This window comes from Giraffa tippelskirchi, chromosome 7, assembly GCF_054371585.1.
Source record: "Giraffa tippelskirchi isolate mGirTip1 chromosome 7, T2T-mGirTip1v1.2.pri, whole genome shotgun sequence".
NCBI lineage: Eukaryota > Metazoa > Chordata > Mammalia > Artiodactyla > Giraffidae > Giraffa > Giraffa tippelskirchi.
This window is the reverse complement of record NC_137281.1, coordinates 113,553,649-113,581,302: the sequence shown is the minus strand read 5'-3', so window position 1 is coordinate 113,581,302 and position 27,654 is coordinate 113,553,649. Positions and strand designations below refer to the sequence as shown.

At 38.6% G+C, this 27,654-nt stretch overlaps 1 protein-coding gene across 2 annotated transcripts in view; it reads right to left on the bottom strand.

The window, feature by feature from the left end:
* ADAM10 (ADAM metallopeptidase domain 10) overlaps positions 1-27,654 on the bottom strand; it is a 138,422-nt gene that overhangs the window by 39,725 nt on the left and 71,043 nt on the right. For both annotated transcript variants that reach the window (XM_081510074.1, XM_081510072.1), the window contains 3 exons: positions 17,625-17,725; positions 6,033-6,182; positions 84-176 (listed from right to left, as the gene is read on the bottom strand). In XM_081510074.1, coding sequence (XP_081366200.1) covers positions 84-176; positions 6,033-6,182; positions 17,625-17,725 — 344 coding nt within the window. The remainder of the gene's footprint in view (positions 1-83; positions 177-6,032; positions 6,183-17,624; positions 17,726-27,654) is intronic.

Below are 27,654 nucleotides of genomic sequence, written 5' to 3'. Positions count from 1 at the left end.
TAAAAAGCAAGCATTTTTGTTTCGTAAACATGACCCTTATTGTTTCTCTTTTTTAAGGTTAACTATTGAAATTCCTTACTTACTCTTATGCGTTTCACCATGAAACTGATGTTACGGATTCCAGAGAAGTCTGTTGTCTGGTAAATTGTATCAATTGCTTTAACATGACTGGATATCTATTGATTTTTTAAAAAAAGAAAAACATTTTAGGGGCAATGTTGAAATGTGAAAAAGACTGTGAATTTTCATTTTCCAAATCAACAATTGTTCATATTCTACCACATTCAAATTCAATATCATATACTAGATGACAGGATGAAAAAGATTAGTGAGCTAGAACTGAGAAGAGAAATTCAATGACTCTCCAGACTTTTCTCTGGCCAAAACCAAACATGCACTCTTGCCTCGGTCATACAAAACTTTGTTTCCTCAATTCATCCTGCAATGTCATACTTCCATGCCTTTTCACATGCTGCTGCCTTATACCTAGGGTTTTACTCCCTAGACTCAATTCAAACATATTCTCTGAATATCTCCCTGTTAGTATCAGGACACTCAGTCATTCTCTGACTCAGTCTTTCCACTGCTGCACTGGTACACATTCTGTAAGTTTTGTCCACCCTTACTATGTAGTAGGCACTGGGCTTCCCTGGTGACTTAGTGGTACAGAACCCGCTTGCCAATGCAGGAGACACAGATTTGATCGCCAGGTTGGGAAGATTCCCTGGAGAAGGAAATGGCAACCCATTCCAGTATTCTTGCCTGGGAAATCCCATGGACGGAGGAGCCAGGCAGGCTATAGCCCATTGGGTCAAAAAAGCATCGAAGATGACTTAGCAACTAAATAACAACAAAGGCACGGTTTTAGGTGCTGGAGGTAGAGTGGTAAACAAAACTGAGAAGATCCCTATAAATTTATAGAGATTTATTTTAGAGGGGAGAGAAAGGGAAGGAAGCAATACAAATATAAATAATACAAATTCAGATTTTGCTAAAATTGAGAGAGACAAGCAGAGTGACAGAACACAGCAAGATCCTCTTTTTACCTGGCTGACTCCCAACTTAACTCTCTGGCTTCTAAATCACTCTATATGAACCTTCCCATCTTCATTTACAAAAAGCACTCCTGCTACCACTTATGTGAAAATATGCATGCATATATAGTTTCAAAACTATTTTCAAAGAAATTATATAAACATAGAACAGCCAAGTAGAAGCATTAACAATTTTAAAAGTAGCCCAGTTTGCCACACATTGACAAAGAACATCGTAACACTGCTGATAAAGTCCACTATAAATCTATGCTACCTATACATTCTTTGCAGCCAAAGATGGAGAAGCTCCATACAGTCAGCAAAAACAAGACCGGGAGCAGACTGTGGCTCAGATCATGAACTCCTTATTGCCATTTTCAGACTTCAATTGAAGAAAGTGGGGAAAACCACTAGACCATTCAGGTATGACCTAAATCAAATTCCTTATAATTATACAGTGGAAGTGACAGATAGATTTAAGGGACTAGATCTGATAGACAGAGTGCCTGATGAACTATGGACAGAGGTTCGTGACACTGTACAGGAGACAGGGATCAAGACCATCCCCATGGAAAAGAAATGCAAAAAAGCAAAATGGCTATCTGAGGAGGCCTTACAAATAGCTGGGAAAAGAAGAGAAGTGAAAAGCAAAGGAGAAAAGGAAAGATATTCCCATCTGAATGCAGAGTTCCAAAGAATAGCAAGGAGAGATAAGAAAGCCTTCCTCAGCGATCAATGCAAAGAAATAGAGGAGAACAACAGAATGGGAAAGACTAGAGATCTCTTCAAGAAAATTAGAGATACCAAAGGAACATTTCATGCAAAGATGGGCTCGATAAAGGGCAGAAATGGTATGGACCTAACAGAAGCAGAAGATATTAAGAAGAGGTGGCAAGAATACACAGAAGAACTGTACAAAAAAGATCTTCACGACCCAGATAATCACGATGGTGTGATCACTCACCTAGAGCCAGATATCCTGGAATGTGAAGTCAAGTGGGCCTTAGGAAGCATCACTACGAACAAAGCTAGTGGAGGTGATGGAATACCAGTGGAGCTATTTCAAATCCTGAAAGATGATGCTGTGAAAGTGCTGCACTCGATATGCCAGCAAATTTGGAAAACTCAGCAGTGGCCACAGGACTGGAAGAGGTCAGTTTTCGTTCCAATCCCAAAGAAAGGCAATGCCAAAGAATGCTCAAACTACTGCACAATTGCACTCATCTCACACGCTAGTAAAGTAATGCTCAAAATTCTCCAAGCCAGGCTTCAGCAATACGTGAACCGTGAATATCCAGATGTTCCAGTTGGATTCAGAAAAGGCAGAGGAACCAGAGATCAGATTGCCAACATCCGCTGGATCATCGAAAAAGCAAGAGAGTTCCAGAAAAACATCTATTTCTGCTTTATTGACTATGCCAAAGCCTTTGACTGTATGGATCACAATAAACTGTGGAAAATTCTGAAAGAGATAGGAATACCAGACCATCTGACCTGTCTCTTGAGAAACCTGTATGCAGATCAGGAAGCAACAGTTAGAACTGGACATGGAACAACAGACTGGTTCCAAATAGGAAAAGGAGTATGTCAAGGCTGTATATTGTCACCCTGCTTATTTAACTTATATGCAGAGTTCAGTTCAGTTCAGTCGCTCAGTCGTGTCCGACTCTCCGCGACCCCATGAACTGCAGCACGCCAGGCCTCCCTGTCCATCACCAACTCCCGGAGTCTACCCAAACCCATGTTCATCAAGTCGGTGATGCCATCCAACCATCTCATCCTCTGTCGTCCCCTTCTCCTCCCGCCCCCAATCCTACCCAGCATTAGGGTCTTTTCCAATGAGTCAACCCTTCGCATGAGGTGCCCAAAGTATTGGAGTTTCAGCTTCAACATCAGACCTTCCAATGAACACCCAGGATTGATCTCTTTTAGGATGGATTGATTGGATCTCCTTGCAGTCCAAGGGACTCTCAAGAGTCTTCTCCAACACCACAGTTAAAAAGCATCAATTCTGCGGCGCTCAGCTTTCTTCACCGTCCAACTCTCACATCCATACATGACCACTGGAAAAACCATAGCCTTGACTAGACGGACTTTTGTTGGCAAAGTAATGTCTCTGCTTTTAAACATGCCATCTAGGTTGGCCATAACCTTCCTTCCAAGGAGTAAGCGTCTTTTAATTTCACGGCTGCAGTCACTATCTGCAGTGATTCCGGAGCCCCCAAAAATAAAAGTCTGACACTGTTTCCACTGTTTCCCCATCTATTTCCCATGAAGTGATGGAACCAGATGCCATGATCTTAGTTTTCTGAACGTTGAGCTTTAAGCCAACTTTTTCACTCTCCTCTTTCACTTTCATCAAGAGGCTCTTTAGTTCTTCACTTTCTGCCATAAGGGTGGTGTCGTCTGCATATTTGAGGTTATTGATATTTCTCCCGGCAATCTTGATTCCAGCTTATGTTTCTTCCAGCCCAGCGTTTCTCATGATGTGCTCTGCATATAAGTTAAATAAGCAGGGTGACAATATACAGCCTTGACGGACTCCTTTTCCTATTTGGAACCAGTCTGTTGTTCCATGTCCAGTTCTAACTGTTGCTTCCTGACCTGCATACAGGTCTCTCAAGAGACAGGTCAGATGGTCTGGTATTCCCATCTCTTTCAGAATTTTCCAGTTTATTGTGATCCACACAGTCAAAGGCTTTGGCGTAGTCAATAAAGCAGAAATAGATGTTTTTCTGGAACTCTCTTGCTTTTTTGATGATCCAGCGGATGTTGGCAATTTGATCTCTGGTTCCTCTGCCTTTTCTAAAACCAGCTTGTACATCTGGAAGTTCACGGTTCACGTATTGCTGAAGCCTGGCTTGGAGAATTTTGAGCATTACTTTACTAGCATGTGAGATGAGTGCAATTGTGCGGTGGTTTGAGCATTCTTTGGCATTGCCTTTCTTTGGGATTGGAACGAAAACTGACCTCTTCCAGTCCTGTGGCCACTGCTGAGTTTTCCAAATTTGCTGGCATATCGAGTGCAGCACTTTCACAGCATCACCTTTGAGGATTTGAAATAGCTCAACTGGAATTCCATCACCTCCACTAGCTTTGTTCGTAGTGATGCTTTCTAAGGCCCACTTGACTTCACATTCCCGGATGTTTGGCTCTAGGTGAGTGATCACACCATCGTGATTATCTGGGTCGTGAAGGTCTTTTTTGTACAGTTCTTCTGTGTATTCTTGCCACCTCCTCTTAATATCTTCTGCTTCTGTTAGGTCCATACCATTTCTGTCCTTTATCGAGTACATCATGACAAATGCTGGGCTGGAAGAAACACAAGCTGGAATCAAGATTGCAGGAGAAATATCAATAACCTCAGATAGGCAGATGACACCACCTTTATGGCAGAAAGTGAAAAAGAACTAAAGAGCCTCTTGATGAAAGCGAAAGAGGAGAGTGAAAAAGTTGGCTTAAAGCTCAACGTTGTATCAGCTGAACTGATACTCAGCTTGGTTTAGTGATCCCTTATCCAATTCTCTGTTCTTTCTCCACCCCAAACACTGGCAGTTCAAACATTTCTCCACAGATTACTAATTAGATATCTTAGTTTACTGAGAGTTCAAACTTTTCTATCTTTATCCATTTCTATCTTCCTCAAGATCATGGCATCTGGTCCCATCACTTCATGGTTATAGATGGGGAAACAGTGGAAACAGTGTCAGACTTTATTTTTTTGGGCTCCAAAATCACTGCTGATGGTGATTGCAGCCATGAAATTAAAAGACACTTATTCCTTGGAAGGAAGGTTATGACCAACCTAGAGAGCATATTTAAAAGCAGAGACATTACTTTGCCAACAAAGGTCCGTCTAGTCAAGGCTATGGTTTTTCCAGTGGTCATATATGCATGTGAGAGTTGGACGGTGAAGAAAGCTGAGCGCCGAAGAATTGATGCTTTTGAACTGTGGTGTTGGAGAAGACTCGAGAGTCCCTTGGACTGCAAGAAGATCCAACCAGTCCATCCTAAAGGAGATAAGTCCTGGGTGTTCCTTGGAAGGACTGACGTTGAAGCTGAAACTCCAATACTTTGGCCACCTCATGCGAAGAGTTGACTCATTGGAAAAGACCCTAATGCTGGGAAGGATTGGGGGCAGGAGGAGAAGGGGACGACAGAGGATGAGATGGTTGGATGGCATCACCGACTCGATGGACATGGGTTTGGGTAAACTCCGGGAGTTGGTGATGGACAGGGAGGCTTGGCATGCTGCGATTCATGGGGTCACAAAGAGTCGGACACGACTGAGCAACTGAACTGAACTGAACTGATACTCAGCTTGGTTTAGTGATCCCGTATCCAATTCTCTGTTCTTTCTCCACCCCAAACATTGGCGGTTCAAACATTTCTCCCCAGATGACTAATTAGAGTGGGCTTCTCTGGTGGCTCAGACAGTAAAGAATCTGTCTGCAATGTGGGAGGGCCTGGGTTCTATCCCTGGGTGGGGAAGATCCCCTGGAGGAGGGCGTGGCAACCCACTCCAGTATACTTGCCTGGAGAATACCCATGGACAAAGCAGCCTGGGGGGCTACAGTCCATGGGGTCGCAAAAAGTCAGACACAACTGAGCAACTAAGCACACACACACACAGTATTAAGTATAATGAGAATACAGAACAGAAATTAAATACTCTTATTAGGATTCTTCTACCTTTCTCTCCTTTAAGACCACAAATGATAATCTGCCCTCTTTTCAAAGCTAAGCTCTAGTGTCATCATCTTCTTCATGAAATTATTTTTTTAAATCTCTCTTTTAAACGATACTAAAATATCCTAACTGGTCTTTCAGTTATTTGTGTTCTTATCTTACATATTTTATCACATCACAACTGAAAATACATACTCTCTACTTTTCCAAAATGAGATATGCACTAACTTTAACTTTTAGAGGAAAATACAGGTATAATGAAACAATATGAGAATATCAAAACTAAAATAGTAACAAAATTATAGATACCTGGGCGATCACAGCTTCTCGTGTTCCGTAATATTTAAAGAACAGATGATCAGTCTGAATATAAAGCTGACAGGTATTTTTTTCAGCTACAGTTGTACGTTTTTTCCTCAGGAGTTCTGGACCATTAATAGCATGTTCTTCTTGAGGTGTCTATATGTCAAAAGAGTTATTTCTGATCATTAGCATGCTTCACTATCATAATTTATATAATTAATGATATACATTTTAAACAACTTCATTTTCTACTTTATTATGTAAGACCATAGGTTATTTCCTCACACTGTTAAAAATTCCTAAACACTTTCTGATCATTAGCATGCTTCACTATCATAATTTATATAATTAATGATATACATTTTAAACAACTTCATTTTCTACTTTATTATGTAAGACCATAGGTTATTTCCTCACACTGTTAAAAATTCCTAAACACCATCGCAGCACTGTTTACAATAGCCAGGACATGGAAGCAACCTAGATGTCCATCAGCAGATGAATGGATAAGGAAGCTGTGGTACATATACACAATGGAATATTACTCAGCCATTAAAAAAAATACATTTGAATCGGTTCTACTGAGATGGATGAAACTGGAGCCCATTATACAGAGTGAAGTAAGCCAGAAAGAAAAACAACAATACAGTATACTAATGCATATATATGGAATTTGAAAGATGGTAACGATAACCCTATATGCGAGACAGAATAAGAGACACAGATGCATGGAACAATTTTATGGACTCTGAGGGAGAAGGTGAGGGTGGGACGTTCTGGGAGAATAGCATTGAAACATGTATATTATCATATGTGAAACAGAACACCATTCCATGTTCGATGCATGAGACAAGGGCTCAGGGCCGGGGCAATGGGATGATCCAGAAGGATGGGATGGGGAGGGAGGTGGGTGGGGGGTCCAGGAGGGGGAACACATGTAAACCCATGGCTGATTCATGTCAATGTATGGCAAAAACTATTGCAATGTTGTGAAGTGATTGGCCCCCAACTAAAATAAATAAATTTATAAAAAAAAAAAAAAAAATTCCTAAACACTACTTCCAGTCTCGTAACATTCTACTGTATAGATGATTTATTTATTCAAACAATTCTTTAACTTTGAAACATTTTCAAAACATACCATTTAATATGTAATCATATGTGTGTGTGTGTGTGTGTGTGTGTATAAAGCAAGTCTTACGGTAGTCTATAATACTTTGATAGCTTCCTCTACCAATCTATCACCCAGCTGTGTCAAATTTAGCATCTAAGTACTTAGGGCATCTGCCCACATTGCCTCTAGTCCATCACATTAGCCCAAGCCACCATCACTTACTACCTAAAGTACTGCAGTAAGAGTGATGGGAATCCATCTCTATCCATGGCTGACCTTCAATCTGATCTTCATACTGCAGTCTTTTCAAAATAACGATTTTGAAAATATTACCCATCTGCATTTGTATCCCAATGACTTCCTATCACTCTAAGAATAAAATTGTAAACCCTTTATATGCACCACCTAGTCAACACTACAGACTCTGTTTACCTGTCCAGTTTTGTCCCATTCCACATTACTTCACAGAGAGACCTTACAACACTACCCAACTCTAGCTCTCTCTGCTACAGCTAAACAGAACTTCTTTCCAATCCTGCAACACATCATCTGTAACCCTTCACAGTATTTTGCACATGGTGATACTGCCTTCCCTGATCTAGTCAATTTCTTTCTTCGGACTTAGCAAAGGTTAAACTACCCATTTTATACCTCACAGAACCATGGACCCATGTCCGTCACAGTTCACCATGTGGTTATTTATTTTCTGTCCCCAGTCCACCACCATTACATCAACCACTAGAATAAGAGTTCTGGAAAGAAGAAATCATCTCTGCGTTTGCTTCTTACTATACTGCTACCTGGCAACACACACTTCACAGGCAAACGGTAGACACTCAATAAGTATTTGCTTAAAGAAATAACACTGCTATTGAATCTAAAGATTTAAATATTTGCTGACTGCTAAAAGCACCATGTTAAGTGAACTGTAATGACAGTAATATAGAGTCCAACTTAAACTTTAAGCCACAATTCCAAATTTACACTCACATTTTATAATTTCCTTCTCCCTTGACAACTCCATGTTTGTTCTCTTAGTTACTGTCTTCATTGTACTTTTATCTATTTTCACTCAGTACATCATTCTAGGATGGCAGTTACTGTTTCAGCACATTCCATTGTCTTCTGGTTTCAACTGTTTCCAATGAGAAATGAGCTGTCATTTTTACTGCTGCTTCTTTGAAGGTGACTGGACTTTTTACTGGTTGTTTTTAAGAATATATCTTTTGGTCTTTACACTTTTCCAATACTGTGTAAAGTATTACTTTCTTCATGAAAGATTTTTCCTGCACTAATAACAAGGTTTACTAAATTTGCTGTTTGATATTCTCTGCCATATGTGGAAAATTCTCAGCCACTATCTGTCTCCATTTCACTCTCATTTTTTCTCCTTCTGAGATATCAATTATACATACTTTAGAACTTTCTGATGTATCACTATGTCTCTTAAACTCATTTCTGTATTTTCTACCCATTTGTTTCTAAGCAGTTTACTCTTTTTCCTTATGACATACTATCCAGGTCTAAGTTCATCAAATTCTTAGTTTCTGTTATTATATTTTTCAGTTCTAGAATTTCCGTTAGGTTCTTCTGTTCACTTCCAATTTTCTGCTGAAATTTTTAATTTTGTTTTTATGTACTTGAACATACTATAAAGTCTGTATCTATGTCTGATCATTTCATTATTCAGATACCTTTAGGGTGTTAACATGTCTGACACCTCAGCTATACCTTTTTGAGGGTGTACACCTGTCATTTATCTTTCTTTTTAAATTTCTATTTCTTATTTGTTGGTCGTGCCATACCATGAGGCATGTGGGATCTTTGACCAGGGATCAAAACCATCCTCCTTGCAGTGTCTTAACCACTGGACCACCAAGAGAGACCCTGTTATTTAATCCTGAATGACTAATGTTTGGTAAATAATTTTTTCCATCTCATTCTTCTACCATATTGTCACATTTGTTAATATGCTGATTATTTTGAACTGAGTGCTGGACAATGTATGTGGAAAATCATGGACATAATCTGAGGCTTCAAGTAATGATATCTTTTTCAAGATCTATTAATATTTTCACTTCTGGCAAGCAATGAGGCTTGGTGCATTAGTAATCCTCCATTACCTTAATTCAGTCAGACATTAAGAAGATGTGAGAAACTCTAACCCCTGTGAGGGGAGGTAGAACACTTTCTGACTCACTTTTACTTCTAGAGAGTAGCCCTTCCTTCATTCACGATCGCAACATAAAGTCCCTAAACAGTATTTTTATCTTTAGCCTCAAGAACCTGGAGACTTCTACTCAGAAACTGGAAGATATAGCTAGAGAAAAGGTAGCCCAAAGTGTCAGGGTCACTTTCCTAAGTGTCCATTTTCTCCCCCTAAGATCTGGCTCCACACTTCTTCAGAGCCCTGCTATTTCTCTAATGCCTTGAAATAAACACACACATATGCAGATACAAATATAAATAAACATAAACACATTTTTTAAAATATTCATATTTTGAGGTCAGGTTGGTTTCTATTAGTTGTTCTAAGCAGGAGGACTACTTCTCTATTTTTGAAAACAATTCTTTGTCAATGTCGTGTATTGTTAACATAGTCTCACAGTTCATAACTGTCTTCACTGTAAGGTGTCCTTCACTCTTAGAATTTTCATATAGTGAAATATACCAATTTTTTAGTAGTCAATGATTTCATGCCTTATTAAAGAGTTTCTCTATCTCAAAATACAAAATATTTTTTAATATCTTCTTTTGTCAAGTGTCTTTTCAAATGCTTTTGCCCGTTTTTTAATTGAGGTTTGTGTATTTCTTTTTAATTGAGTTCTTGGGTTTCCCCTGTGGCTCAGATGGTAAAGAATCCGCCTGCAATGTAAAGGACCTGGGTTTGATCCCTGGGTTGGGAAGATCCCCTGGAGAAGGGAAAGGCTACCCACTCCAGTATTGTGGCCTGGAGAATTCCATGGACTGTATAGTCCATATGGTTGCAAAGAATCGGACATGACTTTCACTTTCACTTTAAGAGTTATTATATTCTGAAGGCCTTCTGTTAGATATATGTACTGTTGACATTTTGCTCACAGTCTGTGCCTTCTTTTTACATTTTCTTAACTATATCTTTTGAGAAGGTCTTAATTTAACAAGGTCAAACTTGTAATTTTGGGCAGGGCGGGGGTAGGGGGTGGGGATGGCCCAGGCTATTTTTGTGTCCTAAGAAACTGTTTTTTATTCCAAAGTCACAAAAATTTCTACGCTTTAATCTAGAAGTTTATGTTTTAGCTTTATGCAGATTTATCATCAATTTTGTATAAGGTATAATGGTATAAACAGGCTTCCCAAGTGGCTCAGTGGGTAAAGAATCAACCTGCAATGCAAGAGACACAGGCAGATGCAAGTTCAATCCCCGAGTTGGTAAGATCCCCTGAAGGAGGGCATGGCGACCAACTCCAGTATTCTTGCCTGGAGAATCCCATGGACAGAGGAGCCTGGTGGCCTACAGTGAATAGGGTCACAAAGAGTCAGATGCAACTGAAGCGACTGAGCACACAGCACATAACAGTGTAAGTTGAGGTTCTTTTTTTTTTTTACACTACTATTTGTCAGACCTTCCCTGATAGCTCAGTTGGTAAAGAACACCTGCAATGCAGGAGACGCCGATTTGATTCCTGGGTCAGGAAGAACTGCTGGAGAAGGGAACGGCTACCCACTCCAGTATTACTGGGCTTCCTTTGTAGGTAAGTTGGTAAAAAATCCGCCTGCAATACAGGAGACCTGAGTTCCATCCCTGGGTTGGGAAGATTCCCCTGGAGAAGGGAAAGGCTACCCACTCCAGTATTCTGGCCTGGAGAATTTCATGGACTGTATAGTCCATGGGGTTGCAAAGAGTCAGATACAAATGAGTGACTTTCACTTTTACTTTCATTTGTCAAACCACTCTTCTGTCCTTTAAATTACTTTGGAACTTTTGTGAAATTTAACAGACCATATGGATATGGACTCTCTATTCTGTTCCATAATCTGTAACAAATCTATCCTGAGGTCACGATGATACCATCCTGATGACTGCAGCTTTATAGTAAAGTCTCAAATTCAGGTAGTATAAGACCTCTGGCTTTTGTTCCTTCTTGAAAATTGTTTTGGCTGTTCTAGGTCCTTTACATTTTCACATAACTTTGAAAATCTATTTGTTCACTACAAGTTGAATCCTCACTGGGGGATTATACCTGTTTCTTTCATTATAATCACTATTCTCTTCTCTTTGTTTTCAGTATTTTTGAATATATTAGTAACAGTTGTTTTAAAGTCCTTGTATGCTAATGCCTGTAATTTCTAGTCTGTTTCTATCTGGTTGCTTTTTTTGTCCTGATCATGGATCACATATTTCAACTTCTTGAGCTTGTCATCTAGCAATGTTTTCTGAACGTCTTACATTCTGAATGTTATATCACAGAGTATCTACATTCAGTGTCCTTTTTTAACAAGCACGATCGAACTTAGTTCTAATCAGTTCAATTCAGCTCAGTCTCTCAGTCGTGTCCAACGCTTTGCGACCCCATGGACTGCAGCACACCAGGCCTCCCTGTCCATCACCAACTCCAAGAGTTTACTCAAACTCATGTCCATTGAGTCCGTGGTGCCATCCAACTATCTCATCCTCTGTCATTCCCTGCTCCTTGCACCTTCAATCTTGCACAGCATCAGGGTCTTCTTCAATGAGTTAATTCTTCGCATGAGGTGGCCAAAGTATTGGAGTTTCAGCTTCAACATCAGTCCTTCCAATGAATATTCAGGACCAATTTCCTTTAGGATTGACTGGTTGGATCTCCTTGCAGTCCAAGGGACTCTCAAGAGTCTTCTCCAACACCACAGTTCAAAAGCATCAATTCTTTGGCGCTCAGCTTTCTTTATAGTCCAACTCTCACATCCAAACATGACTACTGGAAAAACCATAGCTTTGGCTACACAGACCTTTGTTGGCAAAGTAATGTCTCTGCTTTTTAATATGCTGTCTAGGGTGGTCATAGCTTTGCTTCCAAGGAGTAAGTGTCTTTTAATTTCACGGCTGCAATCACTACCTGCAGTGATTTTGGAGCCCAAAAAATAAAGTCTCTCCCTGTTTCCATTGTTTCCCCATCTATTTGCCATGAAGTGATGGGACTGGATGCCATGATCTTAGTTTTCTGAATGTTGAGCTTTAAGCCAACTTTTTCACTCTCCTCCTTCACCTTCATCAAGAGGCTCTTTAGTTCTTCTTCGCTTTCTGCCATAAGGGTGGTGTCATCTGCATATTTGAGGTTATTGATATTTCTCCTGGCAATCTTAATTTCAGCTTGTGCTTCCTCCAGGCCAGCATTTATCATGATGTACTCTGCATATAAGTTAAATAAGCAGGGTGACAACATACAGCCTTGACATACTCCTTTCCCAATTTGGAACCAGTTTGTTGGTCCATGTCCAGTTCTAACTGTTGCTTCCTGACCTGCATACAGATATCTCAAGAGGCAGGTCAGGTGGTCTGGTATTCCCATCTCTTTCAGAATTTTCCACAGTTTGTGGTGATCCACACAGTCAAAGAATTTGGCCTAGTCAATAAAGCAGAAATAGATGTTTTTCTGGAACTCTCTTGCTTTTTCGATGATCCAGAGGATATTGGTAATTTAATCTCTGGTTCCTCTGTCTTTTCTAAAACAAGCTTGAACATCTGGAAGTCCATGCTTCATGTACTACTGAAGCCTGGCTTGGAGAATTTTTAGCATTACTTTACTAGCGTGTGAGATGAGTGCAATGGTGCAGTAGTTTGAACATTCTTTGGCATTGCCTTTCTTAGGGACTGGAATGAAAAGCGACCTTTTCCAGTCCTGTGGCCACTGCTGAGTTTTCCAGATTTGCTGGCATATTGAGTGAAGCATCTTCACAGCATCATCTTTTAGGATTTGAAATAGCTCCACTGGAATTCCATCACCTCCACTAGCTTTGTTCGTAGTGATGCATCCTAAGGCCAACTTAACTTCGCATTCCAGGATGTCTGGCTCTAGGTGAGTGATCACATCACTGTGATTATCTGAAGATCTTATTATCATGAAGATCTTTTTTGTATAGTTCTTCTGTGTATTCTTGCCACCTCTTCTTAATATCTTCTGCTTCTGTTAGGTCCATACCATTTCTGCCCTTTATTGAGCCCATCTTTGCGTGAAATGTTCCCTTGGTATCTCTAATTTTCTTGAAGAGACCTCTAGTCTTTCCCATTTTATTGTTTTTCTCTATTTCTTTGCACTGATCACTGAGGAAGGCTTTCTTCTCTCTCCTTGCTATTCTTTGGAACTCTGCATTCAAATGGGTATATCTTTCCTTTTCTCCTTTGCTTTTCACTTCTCTTCTTTTCATAGCTATTTGTAAGTCCTTCTCAGACAGCTATTTTGCTTTTTAGCGTGGCTTTTTCTTGGAGATGGTCTTGATCCCTGTCTTCTGTACAATGTCACGAACCTCCATTCATAGTTCTTCAGGCACTCTGTCTATCAGAGCTAACCCCTCCAATCTATTTCTCACTTCCAGTGAATAATCGCAAGGGATATGATTTAGGTCATACCTGAACGGTCTAGTGGTTTTCCCTACTTTCTTCAATTTAAGTCTGAATTTGGCAATAAGGAGTTCATGATCTGAGCCACAGTCAGCTCCTGGTCTTGTTTTTGCTGACTGTAGCTTCTCCATCTTTGGCTGTAAAGAATATAATCAATCTGACTTTGGTATTGACCTTCTGGTGATGTCCATGTGTAGAGTCTTCTCTTGTGTTGTTGGAAGAGGGTGCTTGCTATGACCAGTGCATTCTCTTGGCTAAACTCTACTAGCCTTTGCCCTGCACCTCATTCTGTACTCCAAGGCCAAATTTGCCTGTTACTCCAGGTGTTTCTCGACTTCCTACTTTTGCATTCCAGTCCCCTATAATGAAAAGGACATCTTTTTTGGGTGCTAGTTCTAGAAGGTCTTGTAGGTCTTCACAGAACTGTTCAACTTCAGCTTCTTCAGCATTACTGGTCGGGGCACAGACTTGGATTACCGTGATATTGAATGGTTTGCTTTGGAAACAAACAGAGATCATTCTGTCATTTTTGAGATTGCATCCAAGTACTGCATTTCAGACTCTTTTGTTGACTATGATGGCTTCTCCATTTCTTCGAAGGGATTCTTGCCCACAGTAGTAGATATAATGGTCATCTGAGTTAAATTCACCCATTCCAGTCCATTTGAGTTCGCTGATTCCTAAAATGTCAACGTTCACTCTTGCCATCTCCTGTTTGACCGCTTCCAATCTGCCTTGATTCATGGACCTAACATGCCAGGTTCCTATGTAATATTGCTCTTTACAGCACTGGACCTTGCTTCTATCGCCAGTCACATCCACAACTGGGTGTTGTTTTTGCTTTGACTCCGTCTCTTCATTTTTTTCTGGAGTTATTTCTCCACTGATCTCCATTAACATATTGGGCACCTACCAACCTGGGGAGTTCATCTTTCAGTGTCCTATCTTTTTGTCTTTTCATACTGTTCATGGGGTTCTCAAGGCAAGAATACTGAAGTGGTTTGCCATTCCCTTCTCCAGTGAGAAGACAGGCAGCTAATTTACTTGAAAAGCACTTTGATCTTTCTGAAGCTTGGTCTTTCAGCTTAGTTAGGACAGGTCTGGAGTAGTCCTTTAAATGAGGGTGAGATTAGCCTATTCCAAGCATGGGCTGGGACCTCTACCAAGTACAGTTTTTGATAGTTGTTTAGTTCATAGATTTCTCAGTAGTTTTTCTTTCTCAGGTAGTTTTCTAATAGAATCTCACCCTGTGTGTGCATAGGTTGGAATCCAGCTAAGATTCAAGGTGACCACTGTGCATATATCTAGAGCTTTTTGTCAGCTTAGCTCCCTCCTCCTCCCAGGTACTATGTCCATCAATCCAGATACCTCAGCCTTTCTGAACCTTAACCTATCTCTTCAATTCTGCAAGAGTGCTATACATTTCGTACTCTTCTTAAAGTGCCCTTCATTGTGCCATTCCTGAAATTTTGCCTCCAGTCAAAAAGTCATAGAAATCAGAGACATTTATTTCTCCTCTCTCACGGATGTCAATCCTGCATTTCCTGATGGCCAATATTTGAAAATAATTGGGGCTTTTTTTTGGTTTTTGTTTTTCCAGTTGTTTTTTGCAGAATGGCTAGTTGGATGCCAGTTACTTTAGCATAGCTGGAAAGGGAAATTTCTACCTACTTGTTCTACTAAGAGTTTCAAAGTTTTTGTTTTAGACATGTGGTACTTACCGAGTTTTGTTTTAAATATTATATGAGGTAAAGATATAACTTCATTTTTTCTCCAAATGGATAAATTTTTTTTTTTGGCTCCATTTATTCAACAGTCTCTATTTTTCCTTTGAGATTTTATCTATACCACATCACAAAGTTTCATTTCTGTGTGGATGTGTTCTTGAGCAATTAATTTTATCCCTCTGGTCAATCTGTTCATTCCTATGCTAGAAGTACTCTCTCAGTTACTTTAGTAAGTCTTAATATCTTCCAGGGTAAATCTTTTTCTTGTTCACCATCTTTAGATGGGCCTTATTTCTTCTTAGCCTTCACTTTTTCTTGAAACATTTTAGATCCATCAAGTGCTATGAATAATCATGTTATAATTTACATGGAATTGCACTGAATCAATAAATCAACATAAGGAAAATTAATGGTTTTCTATCAGGTATCAGTTCCATTAATACAGTATATCTCTCCATAATAAAATCAGTCACCTGTAACATTTCTTATAAAGTTTTATAATTTTCCTTATACAGGTCTTTCTTTGTTACATTTACTCTTTGATACATGATATTCTTGACACTATTTTTAATGATGTCCATTCTTGCACTACATTTTTGGTGGTCTACTGATGATATAAAAAAAATATATAACCTTCTTTTGTATATTAATGTTCTATCTAGCCACTGATAAACTCTATTATACCTAGCAATCTATGGTTTCAGCCTGTCTATCCACACTGCTAACACCTCAAAGAAGTGACTATCATCTCTCAACTGAATAATTGCAACAACTTCTAATTAGTCTCCCAGTCTCTAGTCGTCCCCACCCCCCCCAGCCTGAAGCTAAGAATTCTTTACTGGTAATGCTATCTCTGGAGAAGGAAAGGCAACCCACTCCAACTCTTGGCTGGAAAATTCCATGGATGGAGGAGCCTGGTAGGCTACAGTCCATGGGGTCACAAAGAGTCAGACACGACTGGGCGACTTCACTTCACTCACTTCATACTTTATCACTGGAAAGGGAAATGGCAACCCACTCCAGTATTCTTGCCTGGAGAATCCCGTGGACAGAGGAGCCTGGTGGGCCATGGTCCATGGGGTCGCAGAGAGTCGGACACAACTGATGTGACTAAGCACGCACTGCCATCTCTCTGGCCTTGTATACACTGTTTCTTCTCTTTCTATCTCTTCATGGTCAATCTAACTTCTGCTTATTCTTTTAGTTTCTGATTACTGTCCTCAAACACTTTCAAGGCTAGGTTAGCTAGTCTTTTTGTGGGTAGAATACCACCTACAAGCATAACTCTTAACTTAATTCTCTATTTCTTACTACCTTCAATTTTTCTGTGTCTCCAACTAAACTAGACTTTGTGAGGATAAGCCTTCATCTTAATTTCCACATATTCCCAGAACCTGCCACAGATATTCTAATATATGGGAGATTAATAGAAAACTGTTCAGTGAATACAAGAATAAAATCTCACTTAGACTTGAAAGACCCATTTGAAATGGTATAATCTTATGCTATTTTGCAGACTAAGAAACATACAAATTTGCATTTGTGAGTCAAGAAATGTTAATCTACCCTACTACTTTTAGAAAGGATGTTCAAAATACATGATAAATGTTTTTACTATAAAAACAAAACTTTAAAAATTTTGAACTTGTGTTTTAAGTAACTGCAAAACTATCACCCATGAATAAAATAAAATCAAGAAAGAATCAAAGGTCAATAGTCAACAGCAGAAAAACTTACAATTAAAATGTTAAAAGCACTGTGATTTTTATTAGGGTAACTAACCATCTGAGTTTGCTTAGACACATGATTTTCAATGGTAAAATGAAGATGTCCCAGGCAAACCTGGGGAAGTTGGCACTCTAATTTTCATACTAATACAAACACTAACATTTATATGAAACACATGTTCAGATTGAATACTTTTAATTTTATGATAAATCATGTAAGAGAATATTTTGGACATGTTATGATTTGGGGATGATGCTGACTGTATTCAAATCTCAGCATCCCATTTTTTATTATAAGCAAGTTATTTGGCCTCTTTGAGCATTAAGTAATATAAATATTTCCTGACAATAGTATAAATATTTTAGAAATCCTAGAATATACATCTTAAATGCAGAAACACACGCACAACTTCACTTTCATTTCTTAAACACAAACTTATATTAAAACCTTACCTGTGTTACTTCTTCTACACCAGTCATCTGGTACTTCCTCATCCTTTCAAACACTGAATGATCTGCACAACCCCCCTGTGGACCATATTTATGGGGATACTCTAAAACACAAAGAAGAAATGCTATTACTGTCACATGTTAAAATATTACCAATTATCTTATAAACAAAAATGTAACCGTCATAATTCATGAAAGCCATAAATGCTTATTGAGCACCAATGGGACAGGAATTATGCTAGGTATTCTAACTTTAAAACATGACAAGTGAGGACTTCCCTGGTGGTCCACTGGTTAAGAATCCATGTTTTCAATGCAGGAGGTCCAGGTTCGATTCCTGGTCAGGGGATTAGAACCCACAACTAAGAGTTCACATGCTGCAACCAAAGATCCCACATGCCACAACTGAGACCTGGCATAGCCAAATAAATAAATAAATTTCCTTTTTTAAAAAGTCTGGCAGGTTCCAAAGTTCTCCTTCAACATCACTGGCTTCTAGGTTTTTTTCATATGAGTGATTTGTGAGTTCTAAAAAAGAACAATAATCATTCTTTATCCTAGGTTTAAATTTCCAAACCTTGCCCACTTCAGATATATAGAGCATTTTAAGACTGCAATTTACTTCATTTTGTAATTTATAACTTTCCCTTCAAACACATTAAATTTCTTATTCTGCAAATATATAAAACTAATTCAATCTGAACTAGTTAGGCTAATACAATATTTATTTGTTTGAATTCCTTCAATGAATACCAACTAGCCTTAACGGAAAGTAATCTAGAAACATGCTCCATGGAGTGGTAAAAGCAGACTGAGTTTAAACTTCTTCAATGTATAAGTCAAGTGAATGCTTTACAAAGCTATAGCTATTTTATCATCATTTGTTTTCCCTTTCCAATTAAACAGTGATTAATTTTGCTTTAACTGAATTATTTCTATTTATAGACAGCTGTTCAATTCGGTGCAGTCATTTAAAAGTTTATTCCACTCTCTCAGTTCACATACTTCTCCCTTGTTAAGGTTCGCCTTAGTTCATGAACATATTTTATAACTCAATCTAGTACCCATAATTAAGAGAACTGTCAAAATAAAATACCAAGACATGAGTGAGAGAGGAAGCACTAAAAAAAAATCTGTAAGTAGCTACAGTTATAGTACACAGGATTATAATTAAAAACACTTTCTTAAGTAAATCTAGAACCTCAAGTGGACACTAGTGACCTATTCCATCAAAAATACTAATTATATATTACATCAGAAATACTAATTAAATATTACAATATAAATCTCAACTGGCTGGTAGGAGGCAGGGGTTATGGTCAACCTATCTACACTGATATAGTAGCTCTGATTTAAATTTTAGTTTTTACCAGAGATCAAGACTGCAACAGCTGTAAAATTCCAACCAATAAGTGTGGAAGAAATGACACACTTAAAAATTTACCATTTTACAACTCCATATGCATAAGCTGATATAGGCAAGGATCATCCACTCCCAGGTGGCACCAGTGGTAAAGAATGTGCCTGCCAATACAGGAGATGAAGGAGACCTGGGTTTGATCCCTGGGTCAGGAAGATCTCCTGGAGGAGGGAATGGCAACCCACTCCATATTCTTGCCCAGGAAATTCCATGGACAGAGGAGCCTGGTGGGCTACAGTCCACGGGGTTGCAAAGAGTTGGACATGACTGAAGCAACTTAGCATTAAGAGGTACTAAAGCCATTAGGTCAAAATGTACACTAACAGGATATTCAAAGTTCCTCAAAGTATCACCCCATAGGTGGTGGGTTTAGTCATTAAGTTGTGTCTGATTCTTGTGACCCCATGGACTGTAGCCACCCCCCCCAGGCTCTCCATCCCTGGGATTTCCCAGACAACAATACTGGAGAGGGTAGCCATTTCTTTTTCGAGGGAACCTTCCCAACCCAGGGATCAAACCTGTGTCTCCTGCACTGCAGGTGAATCTGAATGGCTGGAAACAGACAAACTGAGAACGGCAAGAGTAAAATTGGCACCAACTAACATAGCCTAGATTCCTGAGTCATTTCTTGAAAAAAAGCTGACTGATGATGAATATTCACATTAAACTGTTACAATAGTAAGAAATGAGGTTTCAGTGCATTTTGTCATTTAATTTGGGACTGTCTGGTACTGCAGGCAGCATCACCTTATACACAGTAAAAAGTTTTGTTAAGGAGAATAGAAGAACTCATTCTATATCTGAGCTGCACTGGCATTTAGCAAAGTTTTCCTGTCACAGTCAATATCAAAATAATCTTGGCCCAGCATATCAGAAAATGTTTATCAGTATTAGTATTTACCACTATTTCCTGAATATTTTCATCTTAAACTAGTTTTCACTTATCCCAAGATACAACTTTTGCCCCTGAAAAAATCAGTCATATGGTTAAGTTGAAGACTGATACCTACATAGATTCTACAACACTCAGATTAAAGATTTTGCATGTCTAGAGAAATAAATGCTATTATCCTTTTTCAAACAGTTTTTTGAGAGAATTTATTCAATCAAGATTTTCAGTTTTAGAAACCAAAAAGCTGTGAGGTTCATTAGGAATCTAGTTATAAGTCCCCCACATAACAAATATGTCAAAACAACATTTTTTGTTTTCATATATAATTCAGTTTAACTAACACACTTCAAAATACAGTGAAATCAGTTGATATGCCTGATTTTATTCAAATTTAAGAAATACCAAATATCATAACACAATCATGACAGATATTAGGATTTACCTTTCATTCAAAGCATACCATAAAATGTATTTTGAATCTCCTCTTACACACGCACAAAAGAGCTGCTACAAAGTACTTCTGGAAGAGACAATTCCCTCGACAACACTTGAACAAATATGTGTATAGCATTTAACTAAATATCTTACAAAACTGAGAAACGGAACAAAAATATCCCTATCTTAGATAACTGTAACATCATTTTTAATGCAATGATAAGGGAAGTCAACAAACAATATATATGTCTGATTTATATATAGTCAGCATTCCCTATTATATAGTATCCCAATAAACTATATCTTCCAGATATTAATAATGTTGAATACTAAGCACATTGGCACTCTGTATCATCAATATACTGGTACTGATGCTAGGCATGTGACCACTACTGTCTAAAGGGTATCTCAACTACTTGATAAAATACATAGTTGATTTATATATGTAAACATATACAGATATATACACATGTATGTATTTGTGACATTGTAAATACAGGTGATATTGGAGTCAATCTCTTCCCTACCACTCCTCCACATGATCAGAAGTCAGGCAAGTACTGGTATAATACCATACCATCAATAGGCTAATATCAGTAGGAGTTGACAGAAAGCCAGTAGAAAAACCATCCATCTAGCAGGCTATCACTCCCCAGTAAAAAAGTAGCCTGGATTCAAAAGTAAGATTGCCCTGCCCCTATCTCACTCCTAATAGGCTGCATTTGGCTGGAATCAAGGGAGTCCTTGATATTCCACAAAATCACTTCCTCTGGTCCATCATGACAGGGGTGAACAGAATCATTCTGTAGCACTCCTCACCTCTATCAGAAGGATTCCAGCAGATACCAAGGGAAACCCCAAAACTCTCCCTGTTCATAGGAAGACATTCCCCTGACCATCACTTCCTTAAACACTCACAACTGTCTACCATTTTCTGCCATGGGCCCATTAGAACTATTTTCATTGGGGCTCAGCTTTTATGGTCATGAGACTATACCACTAAATACTTCCCAATTTACTATAAGTTTTTGCAGCCTCCAAATCACTACTTCCCTCTATTATCTTATTTTTAGCTCCTAATTCACCATCACTCTCTCAGACACCACTCCATCATAATTCTTAGTGATTTCAACATTCAGGTTGATGATCCTTAAATACACTCATACTACCTTTTCTCCAATGGTCTTCTCCTACCTCAGTTTCTCACTTACATGGTCATACTTTTGAACCTGTCAACATTAATTACTGAAATCCCTTCTTAATCTCAATTTCTTCATCCTACTTTCTTTCCACCACTCATCTTTTCAGAACATTCCCCCTTAGACTCCAGAAATCCTTCAACATCTCAAAAACCCTTCAATCCACCAATGCTACTACCCTGTCCACTACTGAATATTCTCTCTTTATTCAGCTTAAATCCCAGAGTCAATTATTATTATAATTACTCCATTCATTTACCTTAAACTCCCTTGCCACCTCCTCTTCCCAACTCTCAAACAAAACCTGTTGAAATTCAACTCTCTACTAAAAAAAAAAAAAAAAAAAATTCAACTCTCTACCTGTACCCCTCCAGTTGAATGGAGCTGGAGAAGAAAATGGTAACTATAACTATTCTCATTCAAAAATTATAATCTGTAACTTCAAGAAGTTCCTTTATGCCACCTGGCAATGATACTGCATTTCCAGAGACCCTTCTCATTCTTATTTCACTGTTTAACTTTACCACATTAGTTGTTCAGTCCCTAAGTCGTGTCCACCTCTTTGTGACAGCATGGACTGCAGCACGACAGGCTTCCCAGTCCTTCACTATCTCCCTGAGTTTGCTCAAACTCATGTCCATTCAGTCAGTGATGTCATCCAACCATCTCATCCTCTGCCACCCTTTCTCCTCCTGCCCTCAATCTATCCCAGCAACAGGGTCTTTTCCAGTGAGTTGGCTCTTACCACATTAGTACAGGCAATAAAATTGACCAAACAAGCTGAAACTATGCAAAGTGATCTTACTGATCAATGGAGGAAATTACAACTGTTCCATGATCTTCAAAAATTTTTGTCAAAATATTGAAACTCTATTATTTATAAATGCGTAGGGAAATAAAAAATAAGACTATTTAGTACACCATAATATAAAACATTAGAAACATCAAGAGTTAGTATATTTAAAAGAACTAGAGTGTTTTATTTCTTTGTAAATTGTATTTTATATATCATGAATTTTAAATATACATTCTTTTGGAAAGCCTGATATTTAGGATAAAAAAAAAAAATTTCCAAAGTCACAAAACAGTATTATATACGCTTCAAAATATGTCAGCACAATACTCTCTCAATAGAAAAAACAAGAAACAAGTATAAAATGTTTCCCATATACTTTCAAAACTTCTAAAAGAGCCTATTTTCCCTGGTCACCACATAAACTATGAAAATGGACAATGACATTTCCCTCTAAAATTACTGACAATATAATCCCCATTTCTAGAAAAAGCCTTTGTGCGACTAATGAATAAGCCCTCATTGAGATGCTAAATCATAGGATGCACTGTAGTTCCCCTGAAAAGGCCAAACAGCATATTCTTTCACAAAGAATGAGTCATTGGTGTAGAATATTCAGCCTATTTAAAACAAAGATCAGCTTTAAATCTAAGGCCTTTCTTCCAGTTCCTTTGCATGCCAACCTCTTGCTTTTGCTTTGTTGTAGGAGGCATGGATATAAATAATACATATATTGTGATACCACCTCAAGCAGGAAATAGCTATAATTAACTCTCAATCATCCACTCCAGGAAGCGGAAATATTTACAGTTCAGATCATCTGCCCCAACAGAGTCACACATAAAACACCTACTTCTCACTAGATACTAACTACAGTAGACTTAACATCCTCACTACTCCCAGCAAGCCATCCCTCCCTCAATGTGACTGCTAGGTTAGGAATTTTACTGCAGAATCCAAAGCCTTAGCTATAAAATAACTCTAACAATCAAAACTTGGTATAATTTCTCTAATAATGAAACAGTTTGGTGTCATTTCGAGGGGCTCTGAAGAGCTCTGGTACCATAGTCCTTTCTGTCTCAGTGCAGAGAAGAATTCAGTGAGAGCAAAGTGATAGATAAGAAGTGATTTATTAGAATAGGACCCTTGTGAGGCTCACAAGCAGGCAGGGAGAAATGCCACTCCCTAGTACTTACTGGGCTAGTTTCATAATCAGGAAAAGTGGAGGGGGGTGGAAAACTTCTTTCTTTCTTGAGTAGACATCATGTTTCCATCATTAGTTTCTCCTCCAGGTTGGGCAGGGGAATTTTCTTATCCCTACATGGTCAAGCTAAGTCCACAAATTATTGTTTTATATGTGTACAAAGAGCATGTCCTAGGGACCATTAACTTACTGAGCTCACTAGGCAATCAATATGTGGGTCTCATCCCACCACTGTTTTATTGTTTGGGGGCATGTCCCATGCTTCTGTTGCATGGTTTTGTTGCTAAGAAAGCTGGCTTGGTCTTGTGGTTAAGCAACCCTGCTTTCTTAAGTAATCATTAAATTATAGGGATCTCTCACTTTTTTTCTACTTAAAATCGTCTAGGCAGGATTAACTATCCAATCATCATTTGTCCCTTTACTATCTCTCTATCAATAACACACTATGAATCACTAAATTAAATCAAATGACCCAACTTTTATGCTAGTCAATGAATTTAAAAGAGAGTGGCTCCATAGACAGTTACTGTACAAAAACTTGATTTGCTACTATCTGAAAGGTAGATACGTGAGGTCCTTTCCCATGAAAGTGCCATTTATTCCCAAAGTTGCCAAAAACCAGCAAAGATTCACTGAAACAGTAAAAAGAAGAGGAGGCTTTTTTTTTTTTCTCTTCAAGGAGAGATGGTGAGTTTGAAGGAATGGAAGATGGGTCAGGCAGCCCCCAAATATCTTTCCCCCTTCTAATTCCAGTGGACAGAGGTCCTTTTCTCCCTTTCCCCATCCCTCACAACCAGTCTCTGTTTGGGGAGGGTGGTGAGACCACAAAAGAAAGGTATAGTATGAATGGCCCTGGGAAGGAGAGTAAGCTAAAGAGGTCCCCTTTTCCACATGCTCTTACAACACTGATCTCCAAGGAAACAGAAACTTGGAGCTGGTCCAGGGATGTCCCTTCCCACCTATAGTTTTTAAGATGGGCTGGTGTTGGGGGCCAAGGAAGTCATGGGTATCAGGTCAACAGGAAATATGCTGCTCTATTATTCTGATCAGCAGACTCTAGAGGGCATTAGGACAGAAGCTCTGCCTTGCTCATCACTGTATTCAATATATCTAGAAGTGTCTTATACAGATTAGACACTCAAACAATATTAACTATTAAACTAATCTATCATTAAACCTGTAAATCTTAAAACTGAAATGGAATGAAAACTTGTATTATATTGATTTAAAGTGACTGTTAACTCCATTTATTTGATTTGGCACTATAAAGCCATACACAGAAAACAGGTCACTCCAGGCCAAAGACGCTAGCTTCTTTTCTAAAGTTCCTGAGCTGCAGCAGCTAAAAATAAATATGGTCCTAGCCAGAATAATATTTATCTTTCTCCTATTATCACAAATTCTTATCTCCAGCAGTCAAAAGTCTCCCCTATCTTCAAGGTTCAAGTTAAATGCCACCTCCCCTGGGAATCTTCCTACATATTCCTATGGGTCCCCCAGAGCATACCAGTGCTTTGATAACATTTCTGATACAAAATTTATCACATTGTGACTCTCAATTATTGACTGAGAATATTCCTAAAGGTTTAAAAAGAAGTCTCAATCGTTCCTGTATATTCCCAAATCAATAAACACTTGTTAAACTTAATTTTTCAGTCAGCAGCTGATTCCCATGCCTCTTTTCAAAGGTCATCAATTAACTAAAGATCTGTAAACTGTTGGCTCCAACAACATCCTTTTAACCTTCATTCTACCTGCAATAACTAGGCACTGTCTATCATTATGTTGTAAATCTCTAACTACTTTACAGATTGACTATAAAATAGGGCACATTCAAAATTAGGGCCTGTATGCACATAAATTTGCTAATTAAATGTCAATGTTACTCCTAACTTATTAATTTATTTACAAAACTTACAAAACTTATTTACTTATTTACAAAACAAAAATAAATTTACAAAATTTATTTACAAAACCCAATAATGGGAGGGAAAAATTATTATTTACCAAACATAAGCAATACAAGAATAAATGACACAAGAATATATACCATCAAAGAGCTTACAGTCTAGCTGGGGTGTCAGATATGTAAACGAGAATTCCATTTAATTATGTGCTTGCTACACATTAAGTCTCTCTGCAACCATCCACAGTTTATTAAATAATGGTTGAAATTAATTTACTCATCCAGCCAACAGCAATTTTCCTTCCATGCCTCTTCTCAAAGGTCATCATATGACCAATGATCTGTAAATACTGAATTCAAAACATACAGAGGACTGACCAATATATCAATCGAAGTAAAGAAAGGATACCCAGAACCAGGACTTCCCTAATCCAGAACTAAGGGGCCAGAAAAGGCTTCCAGGACATTATACTTGGATTATATTTTGAAGGATGAGTGTGGGTTTGGCGAAGAGAGAATTCATACGTAAGTAACATAAGATGAGCATTCGTTCTGCTCTCGTTTCTACAAGGCTTGTCTTAAATTTCCAAAATGCCCCCTCTTTAGAGCTAAGTTAAGAAGCCAGTTTTAAGGAGTATATAACATATAATCGCATTTACATAAAATTCTAGGTAATGCAAACTCATCTACAGATTGATGCTTGAGCAAAGAGAGGTGGGAAGAAAAGAAGGACTACACTAAGGAGAAGGAAGCAACTGGGGGCAATGAATATGTATACTATTCTTGATGATGGTGACAGTTTCACAGATATATACATATGTTTAAAATTACCAAACTGTATACTTCACATATTAACAGTTTATTGTATGTCAATTTTTCCTCAATAAATTGTTTAAAGAAAGACGAGACAACCAAAGACAATGTATAAGGTTCAACTGCATCCTATATGTATGTTTTTTTTATGTCACTTTAGTGGAGCAATTAGAGAAATAGGCCTACAGACTATATTAACACATTATTACATCAATGTTAAGTTTCTAGGTAGAAAAGTATAAATCTGTACGACTTTCTTAGAGCGTCATCTGGCAATATACAATATGCTGAGGGGAAAACCGCACAATTGCACTCATCTCACATGCTAATAAAGTAATGCTTAAAACTCTCCAAGCCAGGCTTAGCAATATGTGAACCATGAACTTCCAGATGTTCAAGCTGGTTTTAGAAAAGGCAGAGGAACCAGAGATCAAATTGCCAACATCCGATGGACCATCGAAAAAGCAAGCGAGTTCCAGAAAAACATCTATTTCTGCTTTATTGACTATGCCAAAGCCTTTGACTGTGTGGATCACAATAAACTGTGGAAAATTCTGAAAGAGATGGGAATACCAGACCACCTGACCTGCCTCTTGAGAAACCTGTATGCAGGTCAGAAAACAAGAGTTAGAACTGGACATGGAACAACAGACTGGTTCCAAATAGGAAAAGGAGTACGTCAAGGCTGTATATTGTCACCCTGCTTATTTAACTTATATGCAGAGTACATCATGAGAAACGCTGGGCTGGAGGAAGCACAAGCTGGAATCAAGACTGCCAGGAGAAATATCAATAACCTCAGATATGCAGGTGACACCACCCTTATGGCAGGAAGTGAAAAAGTACTAAAGAGCCTCTTGATGAAAGTGAAAGAGGAGAGTGAAAAAGTTGGCTTAAAGCTCAACATTCAGAAAACTAAGATCATGGCATCTAGTCCCATTATTTCATGGCAGATAGATGGGGAAACAGTGGAAACAGTGGCTGACTTTATCTTTCTGGGCCCCAAAATCACTGCAGATGGTGACTGCAGCCATGAAATTAAAAGATGCTTACTCCTTGGAAGCAAAGCTATGATCACCCTAGACAGCATATTAAAAAGCAGAGACATTACTTTGCCAACAAAGGTCCGTCTCGTCAAGGCTATGGTTTTTCCAGTGGTCATGTATGGATGTGAGAGTTGTACTATAAAGAAGGCTGAGCGCCGGAGAATTGATGCTTTTGAACTGTGGTGTTGGAGGAGACTCTTGAGAGTCCCTTGGACTGCAAGGAGATCCAACCAGTCAATCCTAAAGGAGATCAGTCCTAAGTGTTCATTGGAAGCACTAAATGTTGAAGCTGAAACTCCAATACTTTGGCCACCTGATGTGAAGA